The following is a 26,418-nucleotide window of genomic DNA, read 5'->3' as shown; positions in this document are numbered from 1 at the left end:
GCTCAATAAGTGAAGTCAGTGGGATTTTTGCTGTTGATGTCAATGTGAAAACCTTCCAGCCCCTTTTTAAATTTATAGCCAGGAGTGCTGAAGACTGCCTGTCTTTACATTCTGAATCTAGTTTACATGAAGACATAAATATATGTTAAATGTGCACACTGTGTATTTTGGTTAGGAACTGCAATACCGATGCTATTAGAGATGTGGATAGAGGTAAATTTAAATGTTAATAGACTTTTAATTGTAAAGCGCTTTCATAAGTTTAACCGCAAGTTAAGTTTAACCTCAAGTTAAACCATAAGTTTAATCTTTTTAACCTAAAAGAGGTCAAAGAATTAACATTCATATTTCAGCAGCTGACAAGAGAGCAGTGCTAGTTAATTGGTTTAATAATGACCACTGGTACTGTGGTGGTACCTTACTGTAGTTTTACAAGGCTTTAAAGAAATCTTGCAAAATCAGACAGACTATTTGCAAAGGTTAAAGTATACAGAGAGGTGAAGCAGACAGATACTGTTCTCATAGTTAGACAGTCGCCAGTGATTTGATTATGTACACAAAGTTTGTTAGAAACCGAGTGAGAACCAATTATTATATAATCGATTTAGCCTTTTGAGTTAGTTCTAAGTAGTCTTCCAAAATCTCTCTCAGAGGATTTTACAAATGGTTCTTTTTAGTTTGGATTGTTTAGTTTTTTATTTTGTAGTGGACAGTTATAAATCAGATCTGGCCAGGTTCTAAAAAGCTGTTTAAAAAAAAACAACAAAAAAAACAGCCTAAGATCTCTGATACTATGTTGTAAATATATATTATTTTTACAGATTATTTTTTAATCAATAGACTGCTGTAATTCTCTCCTAGTGTAACGGGCTTGGTGCCTTGTCACAAACAGAAAATAAGATGTACTGTTATTGGATAAAAAGAACAATGATAATAAAACTGTATTCTCAACATTAATATTTTTCCAGTCTAAAACATATATGTGCAGCTGGCAAGGAGTAACTCTGTGTTTCACAGTTGACTTTGCCTTGGGATTCACCTGTTTTGACAGTAAAACAAAGGTAAGAGGAAAAGGAGCTAAAAACATAATCTGTTCTATACTGCTGTTAATGAGCTTGGTTTTAATAATATTTTACAGTTACCTAGCACTTTTGATCCCAAAGCACATTACAAAGTCTGTTGATATGGTCCCACACTGAAACGCACCCAGCTGTGAATTGGAAAGGGATAGCCTGCCTGTGCCATAGCATGGAAGGGGGCATTTTGGCCAAGGACACCAAGACAAATGGTTATTTTTACAAGAAACAAACAAAAGAAAAGTCATTGGATATTTAACCCAGACCTCAGTTTCTAAGGTTTCATCCCAAAAAAACCACAAGATGGACGGCGGTTTACTGATCTCGAGAAAATGAAGTGGTGTGTGATTTGAACCTGTGTGTTTAGGAGAACAGTAAACCACTCCTTACCATAAGACAATTAAAAGATTGAATTGGGCTTAGCCCTGTGTGGAATTTCAAGAAGGAAGGAGAGGATGTAAGAAACCTTCCTTTCCCTTCTAGCCTTGCAAGACCCAGCAAAGGTTGGTCCTTGTGCTCTACTGATGCTGGTATTAAATTTCCTAAAGTGAATGGAGAAGGGAAATGGCAGTGGCAGGCCCCTGTCTACTGAAGCTGCAGTAGTGGAGAAGGAGCCATTTTCTACATCTGCAGAGGATGCAAAGCCAGCAAAATGTTCTGCAATTCAAGTAAAATTTAATGTGAATCTTATTGCATTTTGTGAGCAAACCCCTGAGCTTAGATAAATTGGTGTAAGTCCTTTTACTTGAACAGAACTATGCTGATTTACACTAGCTGACGATCTGTGTTTTTAGCAACACAGTAACTCTGGCAATAAATAAATAAATCACTTTTTAACCTTAACACTGGGGGATTACTCTTAGAACAGAACTATATTTTTTTTTAACAGTGTGAAGGAAGTTGATTGAACCGTTTTGGATTTTAGAGAAAAGCAAAAATATGCCCTTCTTTGAAATGTGGACCAAAGTATTTATTTTTTAGAATATGTATCAGTAATTTGAAAGTGGCTTTGTTTAAAGACTTCATGACTAGGATCTGCTCTCATCGGTGCTGGTGTAAATCTGGACTAATGCCATAGCATGTGCAGTATTATTTACTAGGGTATAAAATTTCAAGAACTGTACATTCACATTCTTCTTTCTTTCTTGCAAGAGTGTTGGTATTAATTACATTGCATTTGGCCTTCACAAATACATTCTACATACCTTTTTTATTTCAGCAGTTTTAAGTTGGCTGTGGCTTTTCTGTACACTTCTTATGCTAAATTGTTGTCATAGTGCTGTTAGGTACTTTCAAACAGATTCTGCATTCCACTCCACGGTTGGCTGCATTTCAGTGAGAAACAAAATGATTCCTGTAAATGTAAAGTTTGGAGAACATTTTGGGATCCTTTGGATGAATAATACCAAATAAACAAAATAAATATTTATAGTCTTTTAAAAAGTAATAACCTTAGCCTTTGCTTTTCTGTCCTATATTCTGAAGCGGAACACTAGTGTGAAATGAAAACTAAATGCCTCCCTGAAGAACTCTACCTAGCACATTACAAACAGCAACAAGTCACTTGGGGAAATGGTGACACCTGGCTATATTTTCCTGTTTAGTTTCAATGAGTTTTGGGATGATGGTCTCCTACTTCCACTAACTAAGAGGACAGGGAGCCTTTTTAAAAATTAAAAAAGTAACAACATCTAAAATAACGGTTTATACAGTCAATGGAGAAGTGTCCACAAATTTCAGGCAAGACTTTTAAAAATAGATTAATTTAGAATAGAGAGCTGCAGGTTTGATACAGAAAAATGGCTAACCTAATATAGAATCATAGAAGAGTAGGGTTGGAAGAGATCTCAGGAGATCATCTAGTCTAACCTCGTGCTCAAAGCAGGACCAACACCAACTAAATCATCCCAGCCAGGGCTTTGTCAAGCCGGGCCTTAATAACCTCTAAGGATGGAGACTCCATCACCTCTCTACGTAATGCATTCCAGTGCTTCACCACCATCGTAGTGAAATAGTGTTTCCTAATATCCAACCTAGATCTCCCATACTGCAACTTGAGACCATTGCTCCTTGTACTGTCATCTACCACCACTGAGAACAGTCGAGCTCCATCCTCTTTGGACCTCCCCTTTTAAGTAGTTGAAGGCTTCTATCAAATCCCCCCTCACTCTTCTCTTCTGCAGACTAAATTATCAAATTATCCCATCTGTTTTCAGGAGCAAAAAGGGGAACATTACCTTAATCAGTGTTTAATGGCAGATCAGAGTACCTGATCAATACATCCAGCCCTGACTAATTAAATTTATTAGGGGGAAAATGCTGCAGAAAAATGCTGAACCTCAACAGTAATCTCACATCGACACATTAACAGAAAGTACAAGACTCTTATGAGAGTAAGGGAAACTAGAGGGCCTTGCTGGGAGCATCTTGCTATGTTGTCTGCATACAAATCTGTGCAGAAGGATTCACGATTGGATTCACAATTCTATTTCAACCTTAATAATTGGCCATGAGTGTTCTGTGGAACTGAGCTGAGGCCTTTTGCATAGTCATCCCTCTCCTTCAAAAAATGTACCCTTTCCCCTACATCCTTCATTGCCTTCAGAGAGACTTCTCATCAGCCCAATCCTAGCCCTGAGACCCCCTTCACTGGGGTTGTCAGGTGGTTCTACATGGCCACATCCTCTATCATTTAACTTCAGGAAGATGAAATATGACAGGAAAGGGCCACTGCTCCCCACCCCAATCCATTCCTTTTCTTCAGGCAGAAAATATTGTCTCCCCATAGGACAGTGCAGGAGAGAAAAAGCATTTATTTGCCCACAGTTGCTGATTTTGTGAGGCAGCAATGGACAGCAGCAGCTAATCTGTAATATGATCGCTTCGGAACATATTCAGGTTGTCCAGCTACTTTGTACTGAGGTTTATGAGCTTTCCCTAGTGTATGCTTTAGAGCACTTGATTCTTTAGCTATTGTGTTTGGAAATCTGGGGTACTATGTGCTGCTGGCTCAGCTGAGCTGGGGTGGAGGGGCACAGAAGGAGATAATTAGGATTTTCTGCTTCCTCTCAACACTTTTCTGATTGAGGTCCTTATCTAGTACCCTTCCACTCCCATTCAAAGGATTAGAGACCATTCAGAGCTTTGTGAAAGCCACCAGATCCCCCCACCATATAGATAAGCCAGGTATATGTCCATTGCTAGGAGGAGCTTATCACCCAGTGTGACCAATTCAAACCCCATACCATCCCAAAGCCAAGAACGCAGCTCTATCCTTTTCCTATTCCTCCTTTCCTCTATTAAAAAAATACAGTACATGCAACTAACAAAGCTGTGCTAAGGTTCTTCACCAGGATGATTTGCTTGTGTGTTCTCATTCCCTAACGTGTGTCTGTTTTTTTCTTTGTATGACATGCCTTTTGGGCTTATGTCTCTTTCTATATTTGTACAGTGCCCGGCATTCTGTAGCTCCAATACTGATCGGAGCATTTGGGCACTAAGATAATATAAATATTTCATCATCATCAAGGGAATATGAGGACTCTGATGTAATAATTAACAACATTAAGCAATCATTTCTTTAATTACTTGTTTAAGGGAAGCTGGGACCCTGCTCTCTAATAAGCAAGCATCAATCATCTAAATAACAAATAACTCAAACACTCCTCTTCTTGATTTTACTAACCACATGCATCAGGAGTCCAGTTTGGATGGAGTAGTTCAAAGCTACCCAGTTCATCCATCTTCTGGGTGAGTGAAAATAATCTAACCTCTGTTGAAGAGGACTTGGCATTTCTTCCTGCTCTAATTGAGCTGCAACCACAGAGCAATCCCATCAGTATTATCTTCCAAATATTAAAAAATATTCACAGTCAAAATGTCTGCTGTTTTCAGATGAGACATACTGCTAGTCCACAGGCAGAAAACATCTTTCAAATGTGGATTTTTTTAAAAAAAACAGATTTAAAAAAAAAACCAAAACAAAAAGAAACCAGTAAACTGCTTTTCTGCCATTATTTCATTTTAAAATGGCTTTCAGAGCATTCAACCGGGAATGATTCATGGTTCCTCCACCAGCTCCCAGCTCCCCTCAGTGTGCACAGGCATTTCCTTGGTGATTGGAGGTTACAGAAACATCAGAAGGAAATTGTACTCTGATTGTTTGGCTTCATTTTTTTACGTTTCTAAGTCCAATACTATAATGCATGGAAAACATCTTGAGAAGTGCAGAAAATTACAGTGATTTTAACAATTAATTTCCCAAGACTGATTGCAATAAGTCTCTTTCTGTAATTTTTAAAAATACCCAGGTAAACCCAGTGATTCATGTAGCACAGCTCCATGTATTGCTATGGAAGGGACCCGAGGCTGAGACAGACCTGGGGATTCTTATTTCTTGGCATACGAATGACTGAATACCCCACACAATAGTGTAAATCATAGATCATAGACTATCAGGGTTGGAAGGGACCTCAGGAGGTCATCTAGTCCAACCCCCTGCTCAAAGCAGGACCAATCCCCAATTTTTGCCCTAGATCCCTAAATGGCCCCCTCAAGGATTGAACTCACAACCCTGGGTTTAGCAGGCCAATGCTCAAACCACTGAGCTATCCCTCCCCCCGCTTTGCATTTCTTTGCTTTGCATTTCTGTAGCACATTTCATCTAACCTTAAAATTAAGCTTTGCAATACTGGTGTATGGTGGGGAAGTGTCATTCCCCTCATTGTACAGATGAGCCAAGTGAGGCTTGGGAGATTTAAGGTTTGCAAAACTCCCATTGACTTCAATAGGCACAGGATTTTACCTTGATCTCTGTACACCCTTACATGGGTAGGGAAGTACTAAAAAGTGTATCTTTTTTGCTGCTATGTATGAAGTAGAGCTGATAAATTGTATTTGTTATGCAAACCATCCTCTTGCCCAAACTATATTAATCCATCATTTATTTTACATGACATTTAAATTCTTGATGTCGGATCAAAATCGCTCAATAATGCAAAGTTCTGGGTGTAAGAGTGTAATATCAAAGAGTCCTAATTAACATTATTTTTTTTGCAGAATGTGCTCTGGAGGTTTAAATTCTCTCAGCTCAAGGGGTCTTCAGACGATGGAAAAACAAGAGTAAAGCTGCTTTTTCAGAATCTAGACACCAAACAAATTGAGATGAAGGTAGCTGATATATTCTCTCTCCATTTAGAAAAAAATAATTGAATTTATATTGAAGAAATGAAAGTTTTCATTAAACACTGTGCACGTTTACAATCAACAGTTAAATCATGTATTTTTTTTTCATATTCTCTAGAAGCTGTGCAACTAATAAAAGTCCTGTGGTGTCTGTAGATTTATTACACCATCTATGTGATTCTGTTCCTGAGATGTATTCTGAAAAACTGTGGTGTATTCATTCAGAATGATAATTTCTCTGAAGTGCCTTCTCTTAAGTGTAGTTTTCCATCAATAAATGTAATCTTTTAAAATGGATGTAAAAAAAATAGTAAAAATGTTTTATTTTAAAGCATTTTAATATATTTTTCGAGATGCCACATAGCAAAATTAGAGCTTTAAGCAAAAAAGTAGATTTTTCTGATTTATTAATAAAAAAACTATTATATAACTTTTATTATCTCTTATTAATGCCTACATAAGGGCACAGTCTTGCAAGTGGCAGAGCATTTTAACTCCCATCGAATCCATTGGTTTTGAAGTGAGATGACAGCATGCAGCATTGTGTAGGATCAGGTATTAAATAGTGATAAGATACATAGCATTGATTGTATACTGATTACATAGCAACTGTTGTATGATGCACAATCCTTTTTTCTCTCTAAATAACTTTAAACAAGACCTTTAGCTTCAAAATTCAGATCTTAGGATAAGACCCTAGTGCCGTGATGTTTACATTCAAAGTTCTGGTTTGATGCATAGACCTAGTGCTTGCTATGACATTTGGAACTGGGTCCAGGTTATGGACTTTGATCCTCCCAAAGTTTGAGGGTGTTTCAAGTTGCCTATACAGGCGTTGGCATGGGAGAAAGCTCATGGTGTTGGCATGGGAGAAATGGTGCATTGAGGCTGGAGTCACTAGCAGAGAAGACGAGGTTGGAGAGTAGCAAAGTGAAATACAGAGAGACCTGTGTGAGGTATCTTCTATTGGGCCAACTTCTGTTGGAGAGAGAGACAACCTTTCAAGCCACACAGAACTCTTCTTCAAGTCTGGGAAAGGTTCTCCCAGAGTCAAAGCAAAATGCAAGGTGGAACAGCTTATTTAGCATAAGTAATTAGCACATATTGTAAGGGACCATTCAAGGTAGAGTGGCCTGTTAACACTTCTGCAGTAATAGGACAAAAAGAGAGGGTTAGTGGGTTACAGATCATGGTAATAAGCCATAAATTCAGTGTTTCTGTTCAGTCCATGATTTTTAGTCTAGCAGAGTAATGAATTTAAACTCCCAGGCTCATCTTTTGAAAGTGCAGGTTTCCTCTGAGGATGAGTATTGATAGGTCAGATATAGAGTGATCATGTTGTGAAGAGTAGTCACCCACGGTAGTGAGGTGTTTTGTGTTTTATCATTTTATCATTTTCCTGTGTGAGTTCATTCAAGAGTGTAAATATTATCTCACCCACCTTGTCTGTCAAATATCCTGGGACTGACACAGCTACAATGCATGCAACAGCGAAATACAATCAGATAAGAAGGGAAAGACAGTCATGTATGGCTTTGAAGGCAATGGCAAGAGCTTGCATGTGATGGTATGCAGAAGAGGAAGCCAGTGAAGGAATTTAGGTGGCACAATGGGCAAAATCAGTAAAAACAAGAGTTTTAAACATTCTAAAAATTCCTTCCCCTCTTGTGATGGTCATATTTCAGTTTCTTGTTATTTGTGAGGTTATAATCCAATTTCTATGCCAAAGATTATAAGCAAAACTGTAAATTAGGCAAGACCTGGTCTTTTCAATGTTAAAAACAGTAGCAAGAAGAAAACATTCTGGGCTTCTTCACAAATCATGCCTTACTAATCTACTAGAATTCTTTGAGGGGGGTCAACAAGCATGTGGACAAGGGTGATCCAGTGGATATAATGTACTTGCACATAGGCAGCAGATTTAAAACAAATAAAAGGAATTACTTCTTCACAGTCAACCTGTGAATCTCTTTCCCGGTGGATGTTGTGAAGGCCAAGAATATAACAAAAACTAACTAGATAAATTCATGGAGGATAGGTCCATCTATGGCTATTAGCTAGAATGGGCAGGGATGCAAAACCTTGCTCTGAAGTGATCCTAGTCTCTGTTTGCCAGAAGCTGGGAATGGGCAACAGGGGATGGATCACTTGATAATTATCTGTTCATTCCCTCTGAAGCACCTGTCTACTGTCAGAAGATGGACTGGGCTAGACGGACCATTGGTTTAACCTATTATGGCCGTTCTTATGTTCTTATCATAAATGAGGAAAATAAAGGCCACAAATAAAACGTGTTTTCCTTTGTAGTTCTATACTGTGAATTGGTCCAGTATTTATTGCCTATGCAACCTTATCTGACAAACATTTTTAGGGGTGGTCTAATTTTTTGCAAAGGAAAATTGTTTTTGACCAAATTATTATTAGTATTATTGTCGGTTGGTTGTTGTTGTAAGTGTCTACCTTCCTCAAAAAAAAAAAAAAGATCTTTCATTGGAAAGCCAAAAACCTCTTTGAGTATTTTTGGATGAAAAGGGAACTTTTTTTGTTTTTTGTCTACTTTCACTTGAAAATGTTCTGGGTTTTAGCTGTTTTCACCACAATTTTTTTCAGTTTTTGGTTGCTAAAAAACATTTAAATTTTTTTTAACAAAGTCAAAAATGTTGGAAAGAAAAACAACTATTTTCTAACCAGCATTTTTATTTACTATTGTGCTCACTACCCAGCAAAGTGCTTACTACCATCAGTTGAACTACTCATGTTTAGTAAGCACTACACCCAGTAGTGTTTCCTACTGGATCCTATATATTAATAGAGGCATATGTTAGTAGGGGAGCCAGGAGATTTGGGTTCAGGAAGCTTTCTGCATGCATGAGTCAGTTTACTGTTATGTGCCTCAATATCCCTATTTGTAAAATGGGAATAAAAATACTTCCTTATTTCACAAGTATTTTCATTTATGTTTGTTAAAAATATTTAGCTCTTCAGATTGAAGGTGCTACATAAGTACAAAGTATGTGTGAGCATACACACAAATGTACACCGGACCCTTGCTAGAATGCGGGATTTGGGATCCATGCATGGTACTGCGTTAACACGGGGACTGCATTAAAATGAATTGCAATTAAAGTAATTAAATTTGGGATCCATGGCCGTGACCCCATTATATGTGAATTTGTGCTATATAGACATGTGTTCTAGCAAGGGTCTGGTGTATATGTACAGTACAAATGTTGACAGAACAGAATGAAAGCTCATTGAATGGCATGAGAATAAGGTGAGTAAAGTAAAGGCATGCCTGAACCTTGTGGGTATGTACCCTGAATGGCTCTCTACACATCCAAGCAGTACCTCCTCCATCTATACTCCTATTTTTAGAAGTGCAGTGTCCCACTGTCTCACTGCTATCTGAGCCTTTCCCAAAGACCACAGGGAAAGGCTCTGGCAATGGGAATGCAGTGAGGAAAGGTTCCAGCAGCTCCCTTTCACTAGTGGATGTAGCTACACACCACAGTGTGGATGCAACTTGCTTTTCACAGCTGCGTGTAGCTATGTATACCCTACACACAGCCACCGGGGTGTGCAGTGTAGACATAGCCTTAGGCTTCAGAATTATGGCTTGGACACAAAAGGATACAGCACTGATTCCCCCCTCTACCCTGATGTAGTATTAGTGCAGTATATGAGTTTAAGATAACGAAGGAAGAATTTCAAAGAGGCAGATGGTGCCGAATAGGGAGGTGCAGCCAATAACGAGAAACACAAATGTAATCAAATAATGGAAGTTTCATTTCTCGTGAATAGATGAGCTAGTAGATGTCAAACGAAGCTCAGTATGGATGAGTTATAACATTCACTTGGCAGCAAATGCTATAGTTAATGTTGCAAAAGAGTTTCCTGGATTACCCCTAATTTCATATGCTTGTAGCCTTCTGAAAAACTCTCCTTTGGGAATTAAATTTCCATCCATGGTGTTTGGACAAAGGTTTTCTCTCTCTCTCTCTCTCTGTACAGTTTGAGAAAAATTCCTTGTGTTGTGTTCTTGGATTCTAGATGACTGAAAAAATACACTTCTCCAATAAAACAAAGTTGCCACTTTTCTTCATACAGATAACCAAACAACTCCTAGACAGTCAAATTGCATGTAATTAGTCTCTGATCAAGTGTGGAGGGAAAAAGACTGAATATTAATGAAGTTTGAAGAATGGAAAATTGCATTTCCTTCTTATGCAGCAGAGAATTCTTTTAAGTTGGAGTTTGACTTGTGGAGAGAATTGCATAGACATGCACTCTTTGATATGAGAGGCCTTAACAATATACGCTGTTTTTCGTGCTGGTTTGTGGATATTGGGACAGATCCTGCATGCCTTTCCTATTTATATTTAAATGGGGAAATGCCTGATATCAGGTGGCCAGGTGCAGGAAGCGGTGAGGGCCAAGGGATTGCTGGCCGCCGCTTCCCGCAGCCCTCATTGGCCTGGGATGGCGAACTGCGGCGAATGGGATCCGCAATCAACTGAATTTATGGATGCGGCAGGTAAACAAACAGGCCCGGCCCACCTTGGGGCTTACCCTGGTGGGCCGCGTGCCAAACATTGCCAATCCCTGGATAAGAATAAGACCACAGTATAAAATGAGAAAGTTTGTAAGGAATTTGCTCTTTTCTAAGGTCCGTATACTGCATTTGGTCTCTGTGTAGAATGCTCATTAATGTCACTGAGGGCTGAATATGTGGATTAGAACAGTGTGTCTCTCCAGGGCTTTTAACAGCACACTCAGGGACTGATCCAAAATCTATTAAAGTCAATCAGAGTCTTTCCATTGACTTCAGTGAAGTTTGGATCAAATCCTAAAATCCTTGAAGACAGTATTTGTCTGTTATGTGATGTAGCTTGCAGACATTATAATTCAAGTTTAAAGCTTTTGTTTGGCTGGAGATGGGAACTGTTATATTAAAGGCTATATTATAATACAGAAAAAACATGACCATGCACTTCATTTTAGTTGGATGTGTGGGGGGGGAACAAATAAACAATAAAAGATATAAACAACAATATTTCTTCTCTCTTGGTGTTTATATCCAGTTGAGATACTGATTAATAATTTACATCTACTGTACATAAAATGTGTATTTAGAAAACTTATTTCCATATATGCTCCATATCTGTCAGGCAAGACAGAAAAAATACTTTGTGCTTCTGATATAAAAAAAAAATCAGAATAAGGATTATGTGGGTTTATTTTCTTCAAAGGATTTTAACCAACACTTTACACTTCATTTTTCTTTCACAAGAAGATCTAATTTTGCATGTGAAACTTGAATGAATATTTTAGCAGCTAGCTGTCATTTATCACCAATTACAACAAAGTGAACACTTTAGTTAAGTTCCCAAAGAGTTTTCGTTCTTTCAGGGTAATTTCTGAACTAATATTTCTTCATCTATTGACTAGCCACATGTGAAAGCAGGATCCTGAAAGATTCTTGCCTCTTCCTTTTTAAAAATAACATGAATATTTTTAACCAGCTGTAAATAATTTTTAAAAAACAGCATAGTCAGCCCATCAGCAGTTCCACTGCAATATTAGCTGTACGTATGTGTGTGCTGTACGTATGTGTGTTCATAACTTTACTACTTTTACTATAGGGCAGAAGTGATGTTTGTCTTGGAAATGTTACCTTTTCGTTGCTAATAGCATAGACGAGGAGGCAATTTGAGCTGTTCTTGATATTAGCGGCTACAGAGGAGCTAAATCTTGCTGGGGCTTTCACCTCGCCCACTGTAGGTTGCCAGGCTGCACTGGGGTGAACATAGGCTACACTTGTTCCATATGTATAGCAAGGGATGCCTCTCAGCATGCTCCCCATAGTGCCTCTCAGCATGCTCCCGATTCATGTCCTATAGAGGTATAGTGGCTCCAGACACCATTGCTAAAGGTATGCACCTCTTCCGTCTCCCTATCATAATTCAAACTTTTAAGAAGTACAAATGAGTCCTGAACAACTGATTCTCCAGAGGCCTGATTTTCAAGTGCTCAGCACCCACAGCTGGGTTTAGATCCTTTAAAAGTCTGGTTCTATGTGACTATGTGAAGCATATCCAGACCTCTTTGTTTTAGAAATCAGGCTAGAATCTTACCGAAACAGATTTCTTTGTGAGATATCCTGTACTGCTGTGTGTCAATGAAGTTGGAATTATCATAAAGACTAGCTGTTCCCAAGGTAATTGTATATTCCTGTATTCCTTCCTTGCTGAAACCAAACTGTGCAGACGTACTTCTGCTAGTTGGGAAACAAGTCAAATGTAGAGTTTAAGTAATGTTAAGGATTTGGGGGGGAGGTGTTTGTTTTTACTAAAACATACAGATATCAACATGTAGCTGAATTATCCTCATGATTGACTCATCCTGCAAGGCCTAAAGATTGAAGGAAGTTCTAGAATAATAATATACTGCACTTAATGATATGAGTAAAACAAGGTTTCAGCTTTAACTCTGAATTTCCTGGCATTCATGAGTTTGTTAAACATACTTATTTGTGCTTTAATGGCATTTATGCTTACATCACAGAAGAGGAACCCAGACAGGTTGAAGCAAAAATCCATTCCTTTACAACTTACAATACTGTTAGTTTTTATGAATTACCCATTTGATATAGGCTCTTAATTTAAAGACAGGGACACTGAGTATCATTGAATCTCCCAGACTATAGATCTCAGGATCACACTCTGTATAAGGTTAAGATTTTAATGAATTATAACTTCTGTGATAAGATAAGCAGCTATTTCTCAATATAAATTGTATATTCAACCCATACAAATTTATTTAGAATATTATTTATAGATAGGGCCTGGGCTAGTAAAGCACTTTAATATTTGCTTGTTAAACCTAAGTAGCTTGCTGCTGATCATCTGTGAAAACACCTTCAGAACTTGGCTGTCCTTTTGTTACTTCTATTGTATGTTACTCGTTGCCACCTCATCTTGGAAAGATCAGACCCCAAGTTCGAAGTCAAATCCTAGTGAGAAAAACAGAAAGCAGCAGAAACTCTGGCAAGTCAAGGACAAACATATGATAAGGCAGGACAAGAAAGAATCTGAAGAACAACTAGCTAAGGACACAATTTTTTTTAAAGTACATCAGAAGCAGGAAACCTTCCAAATAGTCTGTGAGGCCACTGGATGATCGAGATACTAAAGGAGCTCTTAAAAATGAGAAGGCCATTGTGGAGAAGCTAAATTAATTTGTTCTATCGGTCTTCACTACAGAGGATATGGGGGAGATCGCCACACTCGAGCCATTCTTTTCAGGTGACAAATCTGAGGAACTGTCCCAGATTGAGGTGTCAGTAGAGAAGGTTTGGGAACAAATTGATAAATTAAAGAGTAATAATTCACCAAGCCCAGATAGAAGATAGAAACAAAGGGTAGGAATAAATGGTCAGTTTTCACTGTGGAGAGAGGTATATAGCGGGGTCCTCCATGGATCTGTACTGGGACCTGTGCTGTTCAATATATTCATAAATTATCTGGAAAAGGGGTGAGCAGTGAGGTGGAAAAAATTGCAGATGATACAAAATTGTTCAAGATTGTTAAATCCAAAGCTGACAGTGAAGAGTTTCAAAAGGATCTCACTAAACGGGGTGACTGGGTGACAAAATGCAGATGAAATGCAGTGTTGATAAATGCAAAGTAGTGCACATTGGAAAACATAATCCTAACTATACATACAAAATAATGGGATCTAAATTAGTTTTCAATAAAGAGATCTTAGAATCATCATGGATAGTTCTCTGAAAACATCTGCCCTATGTGCAGCGACAGTCAAAAAAAGCTAACAGAATGTAGTAACCATTAGGAAAAGGATAGATAATAAAACAGAAAATATCATAATGCCACTGTATAAATCCATGATAGGCCCTCACTTTGAATACTGTATGCAGCTTTGGTCACTTCAGCTCAAAAAATACATATTAGAATTGGAAAAGGAGCAGAGAAGGGCAACGATAAGGGGTATGGAACAGAGATGAAAAAGACTGGGACTGATCAACTTAGAAAAGAGGTGATTAAGGAGGGAAATGATAGAGGTCAGTAAAATTGTGGCAGCTATGGAGAAAGTGAACAGTGAAGTGTTATTTATCCTTTTGCATCACACAAAAACCAGGGGTCACTTGATTAAAGTAATTGGCATCAGGTTTAAAATGAATAAAAGGAAGTATGTCTTCACAAAATGCCCAGTGAACCTGTAGAACTTGTACACATGGGATGTAGTGAAGGCCAAAAGTATAACTGGGTTAAAAAAAGAATTTGATAAATTCATGGAGGATAGGTCCATCAATGGCTATTAGCCAAGATGGTCGGGGTAGCAATCCCATGATCCGGGTGTCCCTAAACCTCCAACTGCCAGAAGTTGGGACAGGATGACAGGGGATGGATCATCCAAAATCGTAATGTTCTGTTCATTCCTTCTGAAGCACTACGATTTGGCCACTGTCATACACAGGATACCAAGCTAAATGGACCATTAGTCTGACCCCGTATGGCTGTTCTAATGTAAAATGGCCTTTTCCTTTCAATAATGATAAATCTGTGGGGGGGCGGGAAATAACTGAGACAAGAAAGCATTCATGCCCTGATCTTATAGAAAGCCTGTTTGTGACCAACTAATTAAGAAATTATTCTAGAACATTTTGGTCATGAAAATACCAATGCTGAAATGCTGAAAGATCACTGAGTCATTAAGTTATCTGTAGAGTATCTCTTTTCCTGCATGTTACCTTCTTTGTCCCCTTTTATGCATGGTCAGCTCTCCCCATCATTGTCACAAGCCCACTGTGAGTTCTACCAGTTTCCTGAAAAGGAGAGTAGCAAGTTGACTTTTATTCTTCAAACTAGGCAAAAATCTGAGCTGCAATACATGAGGCAGAACAGAGCCCAGGACAGCCTTTTCCTCTGTGCACGGTAGAATAAGTAAAAGACAAAGATGAGATTCTATGCTTTCATTGGTTTTATTCAGACACATTATTTGAGGATTGTTGTCAGGGTTACAGATCAAACTGCACTTTAGACCCCTGTCAGTTGCACTCAAGTGCAGCTCTCAGGTGGCTGGCCTCACTTCCTGCACCTCACTGTGGGTGGAGCCACCCGGTCCTGCCACTCCTAGACTGAATCTCTGGGGTGTTTCCCAACCATGTTAACACAAAAGGCCCAACTTGTTTGGCACCAATAAGTCTTTTCCTCTGGGAGCCTGTGACAGTAGGTGATTAAAGTTACTCTAAGACAGCTTCTTCATACAAAAAGAACCATTGTTTTGTCAAAAGGAGAATCTAGGAAAAATGTGTTAAAACAATAAGGAGTCCTATACACATATTTATTTTCCTAAGTTTAGCCCCTCTGTGCATAGCTCAGCTAGGTCCAGTTTATTCCTATCTGGTTTGGGAGAGCCAGCTTGCTTACTGCAGTTCCTGTGTGTCTCTGTCTGCCGGAGTCTCATCACTAGCCACTGTTGCTGCCAGCCCACTCCTTCCCTCCCACTTTCTTCCCTAAGCTAGCATCTTTAAGGTTTTAGCATACCCTTTGATCGCACATTTGGGTCTGGGAAGAATACCAGTGTAGCTGGAGTCAGGTAGGGAGCATTCCCCTGTTGGGATTCCCTTCGAGACCTCTTTCCTCTCGGCTTCCCAAGAACTCAGGTCTGTCTTTTTAGCCTACTGACCTTACTTAGGATTTACTTGTCTTACTATGGGTATGTTTACACTACAAAATTAGGTTGATTTTATAGAAGTCGATTTTTAGAAACCGATTTTATACAGTCGATTCAGTATGTCCACACTAAGCGCATTAAGTCGGCGGAGTGCATCCTCACTTCCATGGCTAGCATCGACTTAAAGAGCGGTGCACTGTGGGTAGCTATCCCACAGTTCTCACAGTCTCTACCGCCCATTGAAATTCTAGGTTAAGTTCCCAATGCCTGATAGGGCAAAAACATTGTTGCGGGTGGTTTTGGGTACATGTCGTCAGGTCCCACTCCCTACCTCCTTCCCTCCATGAAAGCAATGGCAGAAAATCGTTTTGCGCCTTTTGTCCTGGATTACCCGTGCAGACGCCATACCACGGCAAGCATGGAGCCTGCTCAGCTCACCATCACTGTATGTCTCCTGGGTGCTGCTGGCAGATGTGGTACTGCATTGCTACACAGCAGCAGCTCCTTGCTTTTGCGGCAGACAGTGCAGTAGGACGAATAGCCATTGTACGTCTCCTGGGTGCTCCTGGCAGACCTCAGTGAGGTTGATCAGAGGCACATGGACAGACATGGCTAGTCTCCTCTTAGAGCACTGAATGTGATCCAGAGACTCCAAGTCATTCTCTTCTTTAAGTTTCATTTCATGGGGATTCAGTCCTGCCTGGAATATCATGCAAGCTGGAGGCTTCTGCCTCAGGCTGCTCTCCCAGCCAGCAGCACCATGCGGTCACACCTACCCCAGCCTACCCCTTGCTCCCACGGCTCATGAAGCCTGGACAGTAGTAAGGAGCAGTTCAACTATAGGCTGAGCAAGTGCAGAATGGTGGTAGAATGTGCCTTTGGACGTTTAAAAGCTCGCTGGCGCTGTTTGCTGACTAGGTCAGACCTCAGCCCAACCAACATTCCCATTGTTATTGCTGCTTGCTGTGTGCTCCATAATATCTGTGAGAGTAAGGGGGAGACGTTTATGGAGGGGTGAGAGGTTGAGGCAAATTGCCTGGCATCCAATTTTGAGCAGCCAGACACCAGGGCGATTAGAAGAGCACAGCAAGGCATACTGCACATCAGAGAGGCTTTGAAAACCAGTTTCATGACTGGCCAGGCTTTGCTGTGACAGTTTTGTGTGTTTCTCCTTGATGAAAATCCACCCCCTTTGTTGATTTTAATTCCCTGTAAGCCAACCACCCTCCCTGCTTTAAAATAAAGTAACTATTGTTTTGAAACCATGCATTCTTTCTTTATTAATTAAAAAAAAATGAAATAACAGACAAGGTAGCCCAGATGGGGTGGGGGAGGAGGAAGGACAAGGCCACATTGTTCTTTGTAGTCACACTAAAAATCAAACTGTTTGAATGACTGCCTTCTGTTGCTTGGGCTATCCTCTGGAGTGGAGTGGCTGGGTGCCTGGAGTCTCCCTCCACCCCCACGTTCTTAGGCGTCTGGGTGAGGAGGCTATGGAACATGGGGAGGAGGGGAGGCGGTTATACAGTGGATGCAGCAGGAGTCTGTGCTCTTGTTGGCTTTCCTGAAGCTCCAACAGATGCTTCATCATGTCCATTTGCTCCCCCATTAGCCTCAGCATCACGTCCTGGCTCCACTCTTCGTGCTCACTTAATTCTTTCCTGGCCTCTGCCACTGAATGCCTCCATGCATTAAGCTGTGCCCTATCAGTGCGGGAGGACTGCATGAGCTGGGAAAACATATCATCGCGAGTGTGTTTTTTTCGCCTTCTAATCTGCGATAACCTCAGGGATGGGGATGATAGGGGGAGCTTAGAAACATTCTATGCTCTACGATTCTGCGGGGAACTGCATGGTCATCTGTGCTGCTGAGTTCGCCATGCTGACCAAACACGAAATGAAATTCAAAAGTTCCTGGGGCTTTTCCTGTGTACCTGGCTAGTGCATCAGAATTCAAAGTGCTGTCCAGAGTGGTCACAATGGAGCACTCTGGGATAGCTCCTGGAGGCCAATACCGTTGATTTGCATCTGCAGTACCCCAAATTCAACCCAGCAAGGTCGATTTTAGCGCTACTCCCCTTGTTGGGGAGTACAGAAGTAGATTTTAAGAGCCCTTTAGATTGACGGAACAGGGTTGGTTGTGTGAACACAGTCATTTTTAAATCGACCTAACATAGAAAAATTCGACCTAACCCCGTAGGGTAGACCAGGCCTTAGCACAAACACTCTGTTTTCAGCCTAATGATACATTTACCTCCCCAATCCTATCTTCAAAAGAATAAGTTCTCCCCCACCCCCATGTGTTTAATTACTCATGTCAAGACAGGCCTACCTATATCTCCCAGTTAATAGTTTTCCCCTTTGTTTCCTCAGAGACTCTTGCTGCCTTTGCTATTGTTTCATTTCCCGTTAGCTTCCCCCAACAGCCTCTTTTGATTTAATTCTGTGCATTCGGGCAGGAGACTATCACACAGGTAAACTGAGATGCATATGATATTTATAAAAAATAATTAATTTAACTCTCTCATTCTCCATAATTATCCTTTGATTTTTATAGTTATCATGGTTCAAGGTAAGCTATACCAATGATCCCTCTCTCTGTCTTTCCTTGGACACCCCCACTTTTAGACTGGATCTCCATAGTACAGTATCTCTGTTCACCAACACTGTCTCCTCATCAGAGCCAGCTGGGTTTTGGCCTCTGACAGCCCCGCAACCTGAAGCAAATACTCACCAACAACCATATACCACACAACAGAACCACTAACCCAGGAACTTATCCTTGCAACAAAGCCCGTTGCCAATTGTGCCCACATATCTATTCAGGGGACACCATCACAGGGCCTAATAACATCAGCCACACTATCAGAGGCTCGTATACCTGCACATCCACCAATGTGATATATGCCATCATGTGCCAGCAATGCCCCTCTGCCATGTACATTGGTCAAACTGGACAGTCTCTACGTAAAAGAATAAATGGACACAAATCAGATGTCAAGAATTATAACATTCATAAACCAGTCGGAGAACACTTCAATCTCTCTGGTCACGCAATCACAGACATGAAGGTCGCTATCTTAAAACAAAAAAACTTCAAATCCAGACTCCAAGGAGAAACTGCTGAATTGGAATTAATTTGCAAATTGGATACTATTAATTTAGGCTTAAATAGAGACTGGGAGTGGCTAAGTCATTATGCAAGGTAGCCTATTTCCTCTTGTTTTTTCCTACCCCCCCCCCCGATGTTCTGGTTTAACTTGGATTTAAACTTGGAGAGTGGTCAGTTTGGATGAGCTATTACCAGCAGGAGAGTGAGTTTGTGTGTGTATGGGGGTGGGGGGGATGTGAGAAAACCTGGATTTGTGCTGGAAATGGCCCACCTTAATTATGCACATTGTAGGGAGAATGGTCACTTTGGATGAGCTATTACCAGCAGGAGAGTGAGTTTGTGTGTGTGGTTTTTGGGAGGGGGGTGAGGGGGTGAGAGAACCTGGATTTGTGCAGGAAATGGCCCAACTTTATTATCATGCACATTGTGTAAAGAGTTGTCACTTTGGATGGGCTATCACCAGCAGGAGAGTGAATTTGTGTGGGGGGGTGGAGGGTGAGAAAACCTGGATTTGTGCTGGAAATGGCCCACCTGATGATCACTTTAGATAAGCTATTACCAGCAGGACAGTGGGGTGGGAGGAGGTATTTTTTCATATTCTCTGTGTATATATAAAGTCTCCTGCAGTTTCCACGGCATGCATCCGATGAAGTGAGCTGTAGCTCACGAAAGCTCATGCTCAAATAAATTGGTTAGTCTCTAAGGTGCCACAAGTACTCCTTTTCTTTTTGCGAATACAGACTAACACGGCTGTTACTCTGAAATCTGATTCCCTCTGAGTGATGCAGCCACAATGAAAATGCAGTGACAGTGAACAGGTTGTTCAAAGAAAAGTATTACTTAGTTGGCTGCAGAAACACAACAGAGAGGAAAAGGCTTAAACCAACGGTGAAAACCAATTCAAGGTTGTTGTTGGTGTTTATGGAGCAGCTGCAGATGATGGAACACCATTTCTGGGTCCAAGAAACAAGCACTGACTGGTGGGATTGCCTCATAATGCAGTTTTGGGACAACAAGCAGTGGCTGCAGAACTTTTGGGTGTGAAAGACCACATTTCTGGATCTGTGTGCCAAGTTCACCACAGTCCTCCAGCTCAGGGACACCAGAATGAGAGCTGCACTGACTGTGGAGAAGCACACTACGGAAGCTTGCAATGCCAGAATGTTACCATTTGGTGGGAAATCATTTAGGAGTTGGAAAATCCACAGTAAGCATGCGAGTGTGCAGGGCCATTAATTGACTCCTAATACACAGGACTGTGACACTCGTAATGTGCAGAACATAGCGGAGCATGTGCAGAGTGGGGTTCCTGAACTGCGATGGGGCAATGGTTGGTACACATAGCCCTATTTTGGCACCAGACCACCTTGCCACAGAGTACATCATGGTAATGCAAGTGTTGGTGGATCACCGAGGATGCGTCACCAACATCAGTGTGGGCTGGTCAGGGAAGTAGCATGATGCTTGCATCTTAAAGAACATGGGACGGTTCAGAAAGCAATAAGCAGGAACATTTTTTCCCGACAAGTGGACTACCATTGGCTATGTTGGCATGCCACTAGTGATCCTGCATCAGCCCAGCTATATCTTGCTCCCCTGGCTCATGAAGCCGTACACCAGCCACCTTCACAGCACTAGGGAAACATCCACCTACTGGCTCAGCAGGTGAAGAATATGATAGAATATGGTTTTGGTAGATTAAAGGGATGCTGGCACTGTTTACTCACAAGATTGGATCTCTGGGAGAAAAATATCCCAATGGTTACAGCTGCCTGTGGTGTTCAGCATAATGTCTGTGAGGCCAAGAGAAAAAAGTTGCCACTGAGGTGAAGGGGGCGGGTGGAACAGCTGTCTGCTGAGTTCAAACAGCCAGACACTAGGGCTATTAGAAGAACTCGACACGGAGCTATGTGGCTGAGGAAGGCCTTGAAATAATCCTTTAATGGTCAGACAGTGGTGTGGTGGACTGTGCTCTACCTGGCCCTGAAGTTTTGGGGGCTGTTAGGAATCGTGTGGTGCTTGGTGTACATTTATGAATATAACGCTGTCCGTTAATACATCCGTTAATTTTGCGGTTCTTGTATATTTATAATTATTATGCCGTCTATGTCACTGATCCTATGAGTTCTGTCACCGTGTACAATAACAAGTAGTGAATGCTGTCAGTTGCACTAAGCATTCTGAAGCATATGTTGTGAAGCAATAAAGATGAATTATTTACCAGAAAGAGATTTTTATGGCTACCAAAGTCAGTGTAAGAAACAACATGCAATTCATTAAAAAACACATAGAAGGAAAACTTCTGAAATAAATTAATGGAATAGAACTTAACAAGGAGAAAGAACTTTCCTGTCCATTTCAGTTCCTTTTGGCTACACATACAGCAAGCCTGGTTTTCTCAGGTCAGTTAATGTGAAGCTATGATCATCCTTACTGTCCCCCAGGGTGGAGTGCTAGGGTTATGGATGCAGCCCCTGAAGCCACATGGAATGTTTTGGGTGTAGGGAAGTGCTAAAATGGAGTTCTTCATTGACTGCAAAAGAAGACGAGCCCTTCATTGTTGAAGTGTAGGTCAACTAGAGTCTGCAGTATCTGTGTTTGCTGCTGAAGAAGCCAAATTATGTCCTGATGCATCTCTCTCTCCTTTTCCTGCTGGGACTCTTGGGCCTTCTATCTGGTCTTTCCTTCTCCATACTGTCTGAAATATTCACCTTCCTGGCCCTCTGTTCACAGTCCAATGAAGCACTGGCTTTCAGAATCTCACTGAACATATCCTCACATCTGCTTATCTTTCTCCTCTTTATCATGGTCGGGTGTTCCGCAGATGTGGAGGGGATGGCCCGTCAAGGCTGTAACAGCAACAGTTACAGATAAAATACCCAGAGGTATCATTGTCTGTATATTCACCACTGAAAGTGAAAGTTAAGTTTCAGAACTCCCTTCCCTTGCTCCCTGAAAGATTTAAACAAAACATGCTTGTGGACATTTCAGTCCTGTAGAGTGCCTGTGTACAGCACTACTCTCCAGTCCCAGCCATGGTGAGTATTGTCCAGCAGGGTTGAGGGGAACGAGGAGAGAATTGTTTGGTTGCATGAAACAATAAAATTTTGTCCCCTAAGCCCATGGGTTCGAGTGCAGAGCAGTGTCACTGAGCACTGGCACTATTTTTCACAGGCACTTGTGATTTTAGCTGGTATCTCACTTCTGAGGGTAACAAAGGAATAGAGAGGACAGCTGCTACTGACATCTCAAAGCTGCCTGGGTCCACCTGCAGCTAGCCTGTTTACTGAAATGGTGCTTGCTGAATCACGGATTGATGTGGGAAAGTGTCCTACCATGAAAGAAGGAAGAAGGCTGCCATCCCTAGAAATCTTCAGGAGAGGACTGCAGAGTACCTCCATGAAAGTTTCATTGAGATCTCTCAAGAGGATTCAAGTGCCATCCTTGTGTTACATAAACAAACAGCTCCTCTTGGCCTCCTTGGCTAACTCTACATGGGAATGAAAAGCAGATGATAGCTCTACCTCTGTTTATTGTACAACTACCTCTTCCGGTACAAATAAAGTAACAAAAAGTCAATAGCTGTATCCTGTTAAGTTGGGTTGGACACCATCTGTACATTTAAACATTGTAATGGGAAATGCATTCACATGCTTACCCGTGTTCCTTCCCCTGCATCAGGCTTGCCCATGCTCAGCTGCCGGGACTGACTAGACTGTGGTGGAGTCTTGAACACATGCTGGCTCATAGGATGACTGGATCCTCCAGTCATGTCCAGCATCCTTCACCTCCTCTTCCTGCTCCTCTTCCACCTCACTGTTCACTGCAGGGCTCTGTGTCTTTGGCTCCTTGGAGGAACCATGGTGCTCTTCAGGGCGCTGGTGGGGCCTCTGCCAAGCATCGCATGCAGATCATAATAAAAGTCTGCGGTTTGGCTTCATATTGACTGTTGGTTTCCCTGGCCTTGTGGTATACCTGTGGTAGTTTTTTTACTTTCTCACAGCACTGCTGCTGATTCCTGTTGTACCTCTTCACCTGCATCCCCTGTGCAATCTGCTTGTTAATGCCTATGTTTCTACAGCTGGTCCATAGCTGTGCCTGTGCAGCCTTCTCTCCCCACAAGCCCAAGAGATCCAATACCTCTTGTCTACTTCAAGCAGGAGTGCATTTAGAGTGGGGAGTTGGCATGGCTGGTTGGGCAGTTGCACACAAGGGAGAGCTGCAAGGTGTGCTCGCAAAGCTGGGCAATGAGAAAGGAATTTCAAAAGTATGCAAGGTTTTTAAAAGGGATGGGGATGGTTTGCGGTCTCCCTGACCCCTGGGCAGTGGAGTTCACAACTGTGGCCAAAGCAGTCAGTGTCAGGCATTGTGGGACAGCTGCTGGAGGACTATTAGAATCTATAGGTTGCACAATATCCACACTTGCACTGCATCAAACACTGTACTTCAGTCATGGCTCAATGCCGTTTGGGGAGGTGGTGTTACTGTGTTGCCATAATGGGGCACTTATGTCCATGGGAAATAAATTTAAGTATAGACACGTGCAGAAACAAGTCGGCATAAGGCTACTTACCTCAGCCTACCTTTGTAGTATAGACAAGGCCTAAGTTAACTCATGCTAACCACATAGCAGACATATTATAGTAATCATATAGACAGAAATAAATATATTTATAAAAGAAATACAACTATCTCCCCCATTCTATAAACAAATATGCTATACTGTGTAGTGCGTTAGTGTTACAGAGTGTGAGAGGTTTACATGGGCAATTGTGTCTTTATCTTTGGCTGCCAAGGACAATCAAGCTAAGAAGCTCAAGCTAAAAAGTCAATAAAATGGAGCTGCTGAAAAGAAACAAAAAGTCTTAGAATCTGAGCAAAGTTGTTACAAGAGAATTGGAAATACAATAGTTACAGCAAATGGAAAAATCAGACATTATAAGGACAATGAAATATACAGAGAAAAAACCTGATCCCTCTGCATCTAGGAAAAAAACTATGCTGGGAAATATTCCCTTCAAATTCCAATAGTCTTTCATTCTAGTACTTTGTATCTAAAAATAGATGAGATGTAAACCAAGGTTCTGATAAACTGTGTCCACCTGAAGAAGTGGGTTTTCTAGCCACGAAAGCTTATGCACAAATAAACCGATTAGTCTTTAAGGTGCCACCAGACTCCTTGTTGTTTCTATTAAAAATCCTGTATCAGTGTTAATCACGGTAGGATCAACCCTGGTGTCTTAGTCAAATTCCAAGTATTTTCGGCTTATCTACAATGCTCTTTGCAGTTTCAGCTGGATATGCGGTTCTTTGTTCAGTTTTGAGTAGCTGTGTCATGCTGCTGTGCTTCCAGAGTTGGAGAAGCGGTCCTTATATATAAAGTACTGTATGAACAGCATTGGGATGCTTAAAGTCAAAAATTCTGTAAATGTATGATCATTGTCTTTCTCAATGACGTTAATATGAAAATTTATCTTCATTTTCAGAAAGCGCTACTTGGCAAGCTTGGGCCTGATCCTGCAGCCCTTACTCATGTGAGTAATCCTCACTCAAATGAGTATTTCCATTGACCTCAATAGGACTGCTTGGGTGAGTAAGGACTAATTGTGTGAATAAGGGTTGCAGAATCGAATGGCTGGGAATTTAACAATTTTTTTCTTAGTTTGTGAAAACTCTAGAGAAATGCTCTGTCATACAGAGAAACAGCTCCTGCCCAATAAATGTATGTTCTTCAGTGGTGAAGTGCTCTAAGAACTAGTTTTCTTCCAGAACACAGCCTTGAGTTTCAAATATACTATTTGAAGCAATTTGGTTTAGGAGAGATCATAAAATACTATTATGGCAAAAGCAAATGTCCAGTGCTTTGAATTATAGCAGAGTAAAGAATATACTTTGTAACTAAGCATGCTTAGTAAATGTCCTGTTGAAAAGGAATGTTTCCGCTCAAAATGAAAAACATCCCCATGGTTTATTTGCCAGGTTGACACTTTATAGATTACAGTATCCTGTAAATTGACCTATTTTTAAGCTATATTCCTCTACCAGAATATCATCCCTTTACTGGCTGGTAGCAACTGGAGAAAGAAGTGATATAAGGACAAAAAGTAAGGTATGAGTTCCTAAAAGTAGGAGGAAATTTATGAGAGAGGATGAGAAGCAACTCTGACTTACACACAGAGTTAGAGTTTATGTGCCCATCACTTTTTTAAGCAAGCAGTATTAATATACATCTTCCCAAATTTTGTACGCCTATCAAACCACTCTAAAATAGACTGTAATACTTAGGAATTACATAGAAAACATCAGGTGAAGTTCTTTCCAAACTTATACATTGTGAATGTTGTATTCACTGTGAAAATGTCCATCCGTTTATGGTCACCCTCCCCTAACAAATTTGGTCAGATACACACAAATCCACTGTTGCTTTATAAATGCAAACTAAATAGTCTATTTCAGTTGTCATGCTGTGTAAAATGCAAAATAAATAAATAAATTAACAGCATAAAGAATGAAAAGTAAATTGTCATAATTCAAGGGTTGTTAGTAAACCAGGTAAGAGAATTGATCTTTTAAGATTATTATTTTTAACCTTACAGTTCCATTTAAAGTTCCAGATTTTCATGTAAATAACACTGTTATTTGCTAACCTGTCTTTTTCTCACTTTACTTAAAATGATTGGATCCCTAATTATTCACCTCTATTTTGTCTTTTACTTCCTCTTTCAGGAACTTGAATTTCCGGATCTGACAGCAGTTTTACACTGTATTCACTCCTTTATAGCAGCAAAGGTGGCATCACTGGATCCAGCATTTATAGACAGCCAGAGCATTGCAAGAAAATACATGTACAGTAACTGAAATCCAATTCTGTGTTGTGATTATTGCAAATAAAGTATTTTCTTAAAGAAATTAGTTATTTCATGCACAATATTGCAATTCTGTGTGATTTTATAAGGAGCCTATAGTTGTGCTATCAATAAAAATGCTACTTGGTTTCATATGTTGTTCATCATTGTTAAATCTCATGAGTTAACAAACATTAATTCAGCCTGAGTCAGTTTGTTTTCTATAACATTAATCTAAATCCCGGAATGAAAATGTTCATAGCATAATATTCCCAATGTTGTTTTGATTTTTTTCTGAGAAGTTGCATCATGGTGTAAAAATGGGGACCAAGATTTGCCAGCTGTGTGCCTGAAGTTAGGCTCCTAACATTTGGCCTGGTCATCAACTAAGCTAAGCACACAGAAACTTCCATAGACTTCATTATGGAAGAAAAGGGCAAGATTTTCAAAAGTATTTAAGGAAGTTAGGTGCCCAGCACCCCTGGAAGCTAGTGCAATAGGCTTTT

At 40.5% G+C, this 26,418-nt stretch overlaps 1 protein-coding gene across 1 annotated transcript in view; it reads left to right on the top strand.

Moving 5' to 3' along the window:
- The window catches only part of SNTG2 (syntrophin gamma 2), a 295,545-nt gene extending 269,620 nt beyond the window's left edge, over positions 1-25,925 (top strand). Inside the window, exons 15-17 of the mRNA XM_078851956.1 lie at positions 969-1,061; positions 6,135-6,245; positions 25,794-25,925. Of these exons, the coding sequence (XP_078708082.1) occupies positions 969-1,061; positions 6,135-6,245; positions 25,794-25,925 (336 nt within the window). The remainder of the gene's footprint in view (positions 1-968; positions 1,062-6,134; positions 6,246-25,793) is intronic.
- Positions 25,926-26,418: the final 493 nt, after the last annotated feature.

Source organism: Lepidochelys kempii, chromosome 3 (assembly GCF_965140285.1).
Source record: "Lepidochelys kempii isolate rLepKem1 chromosome 3, rLepKem1.hap1, whole genome shotgun sequence".
Lineage (NCBI taxonomy): Eukaryota > Metazoa > Chordata > Testudines > Cheloniidae > Lepidochelys > Lepidochelys kempii.
Note: the sequence above shows the minus strand (reverse complement) of the source record. Positions and strands in the feature narration are given on the sequence as shown.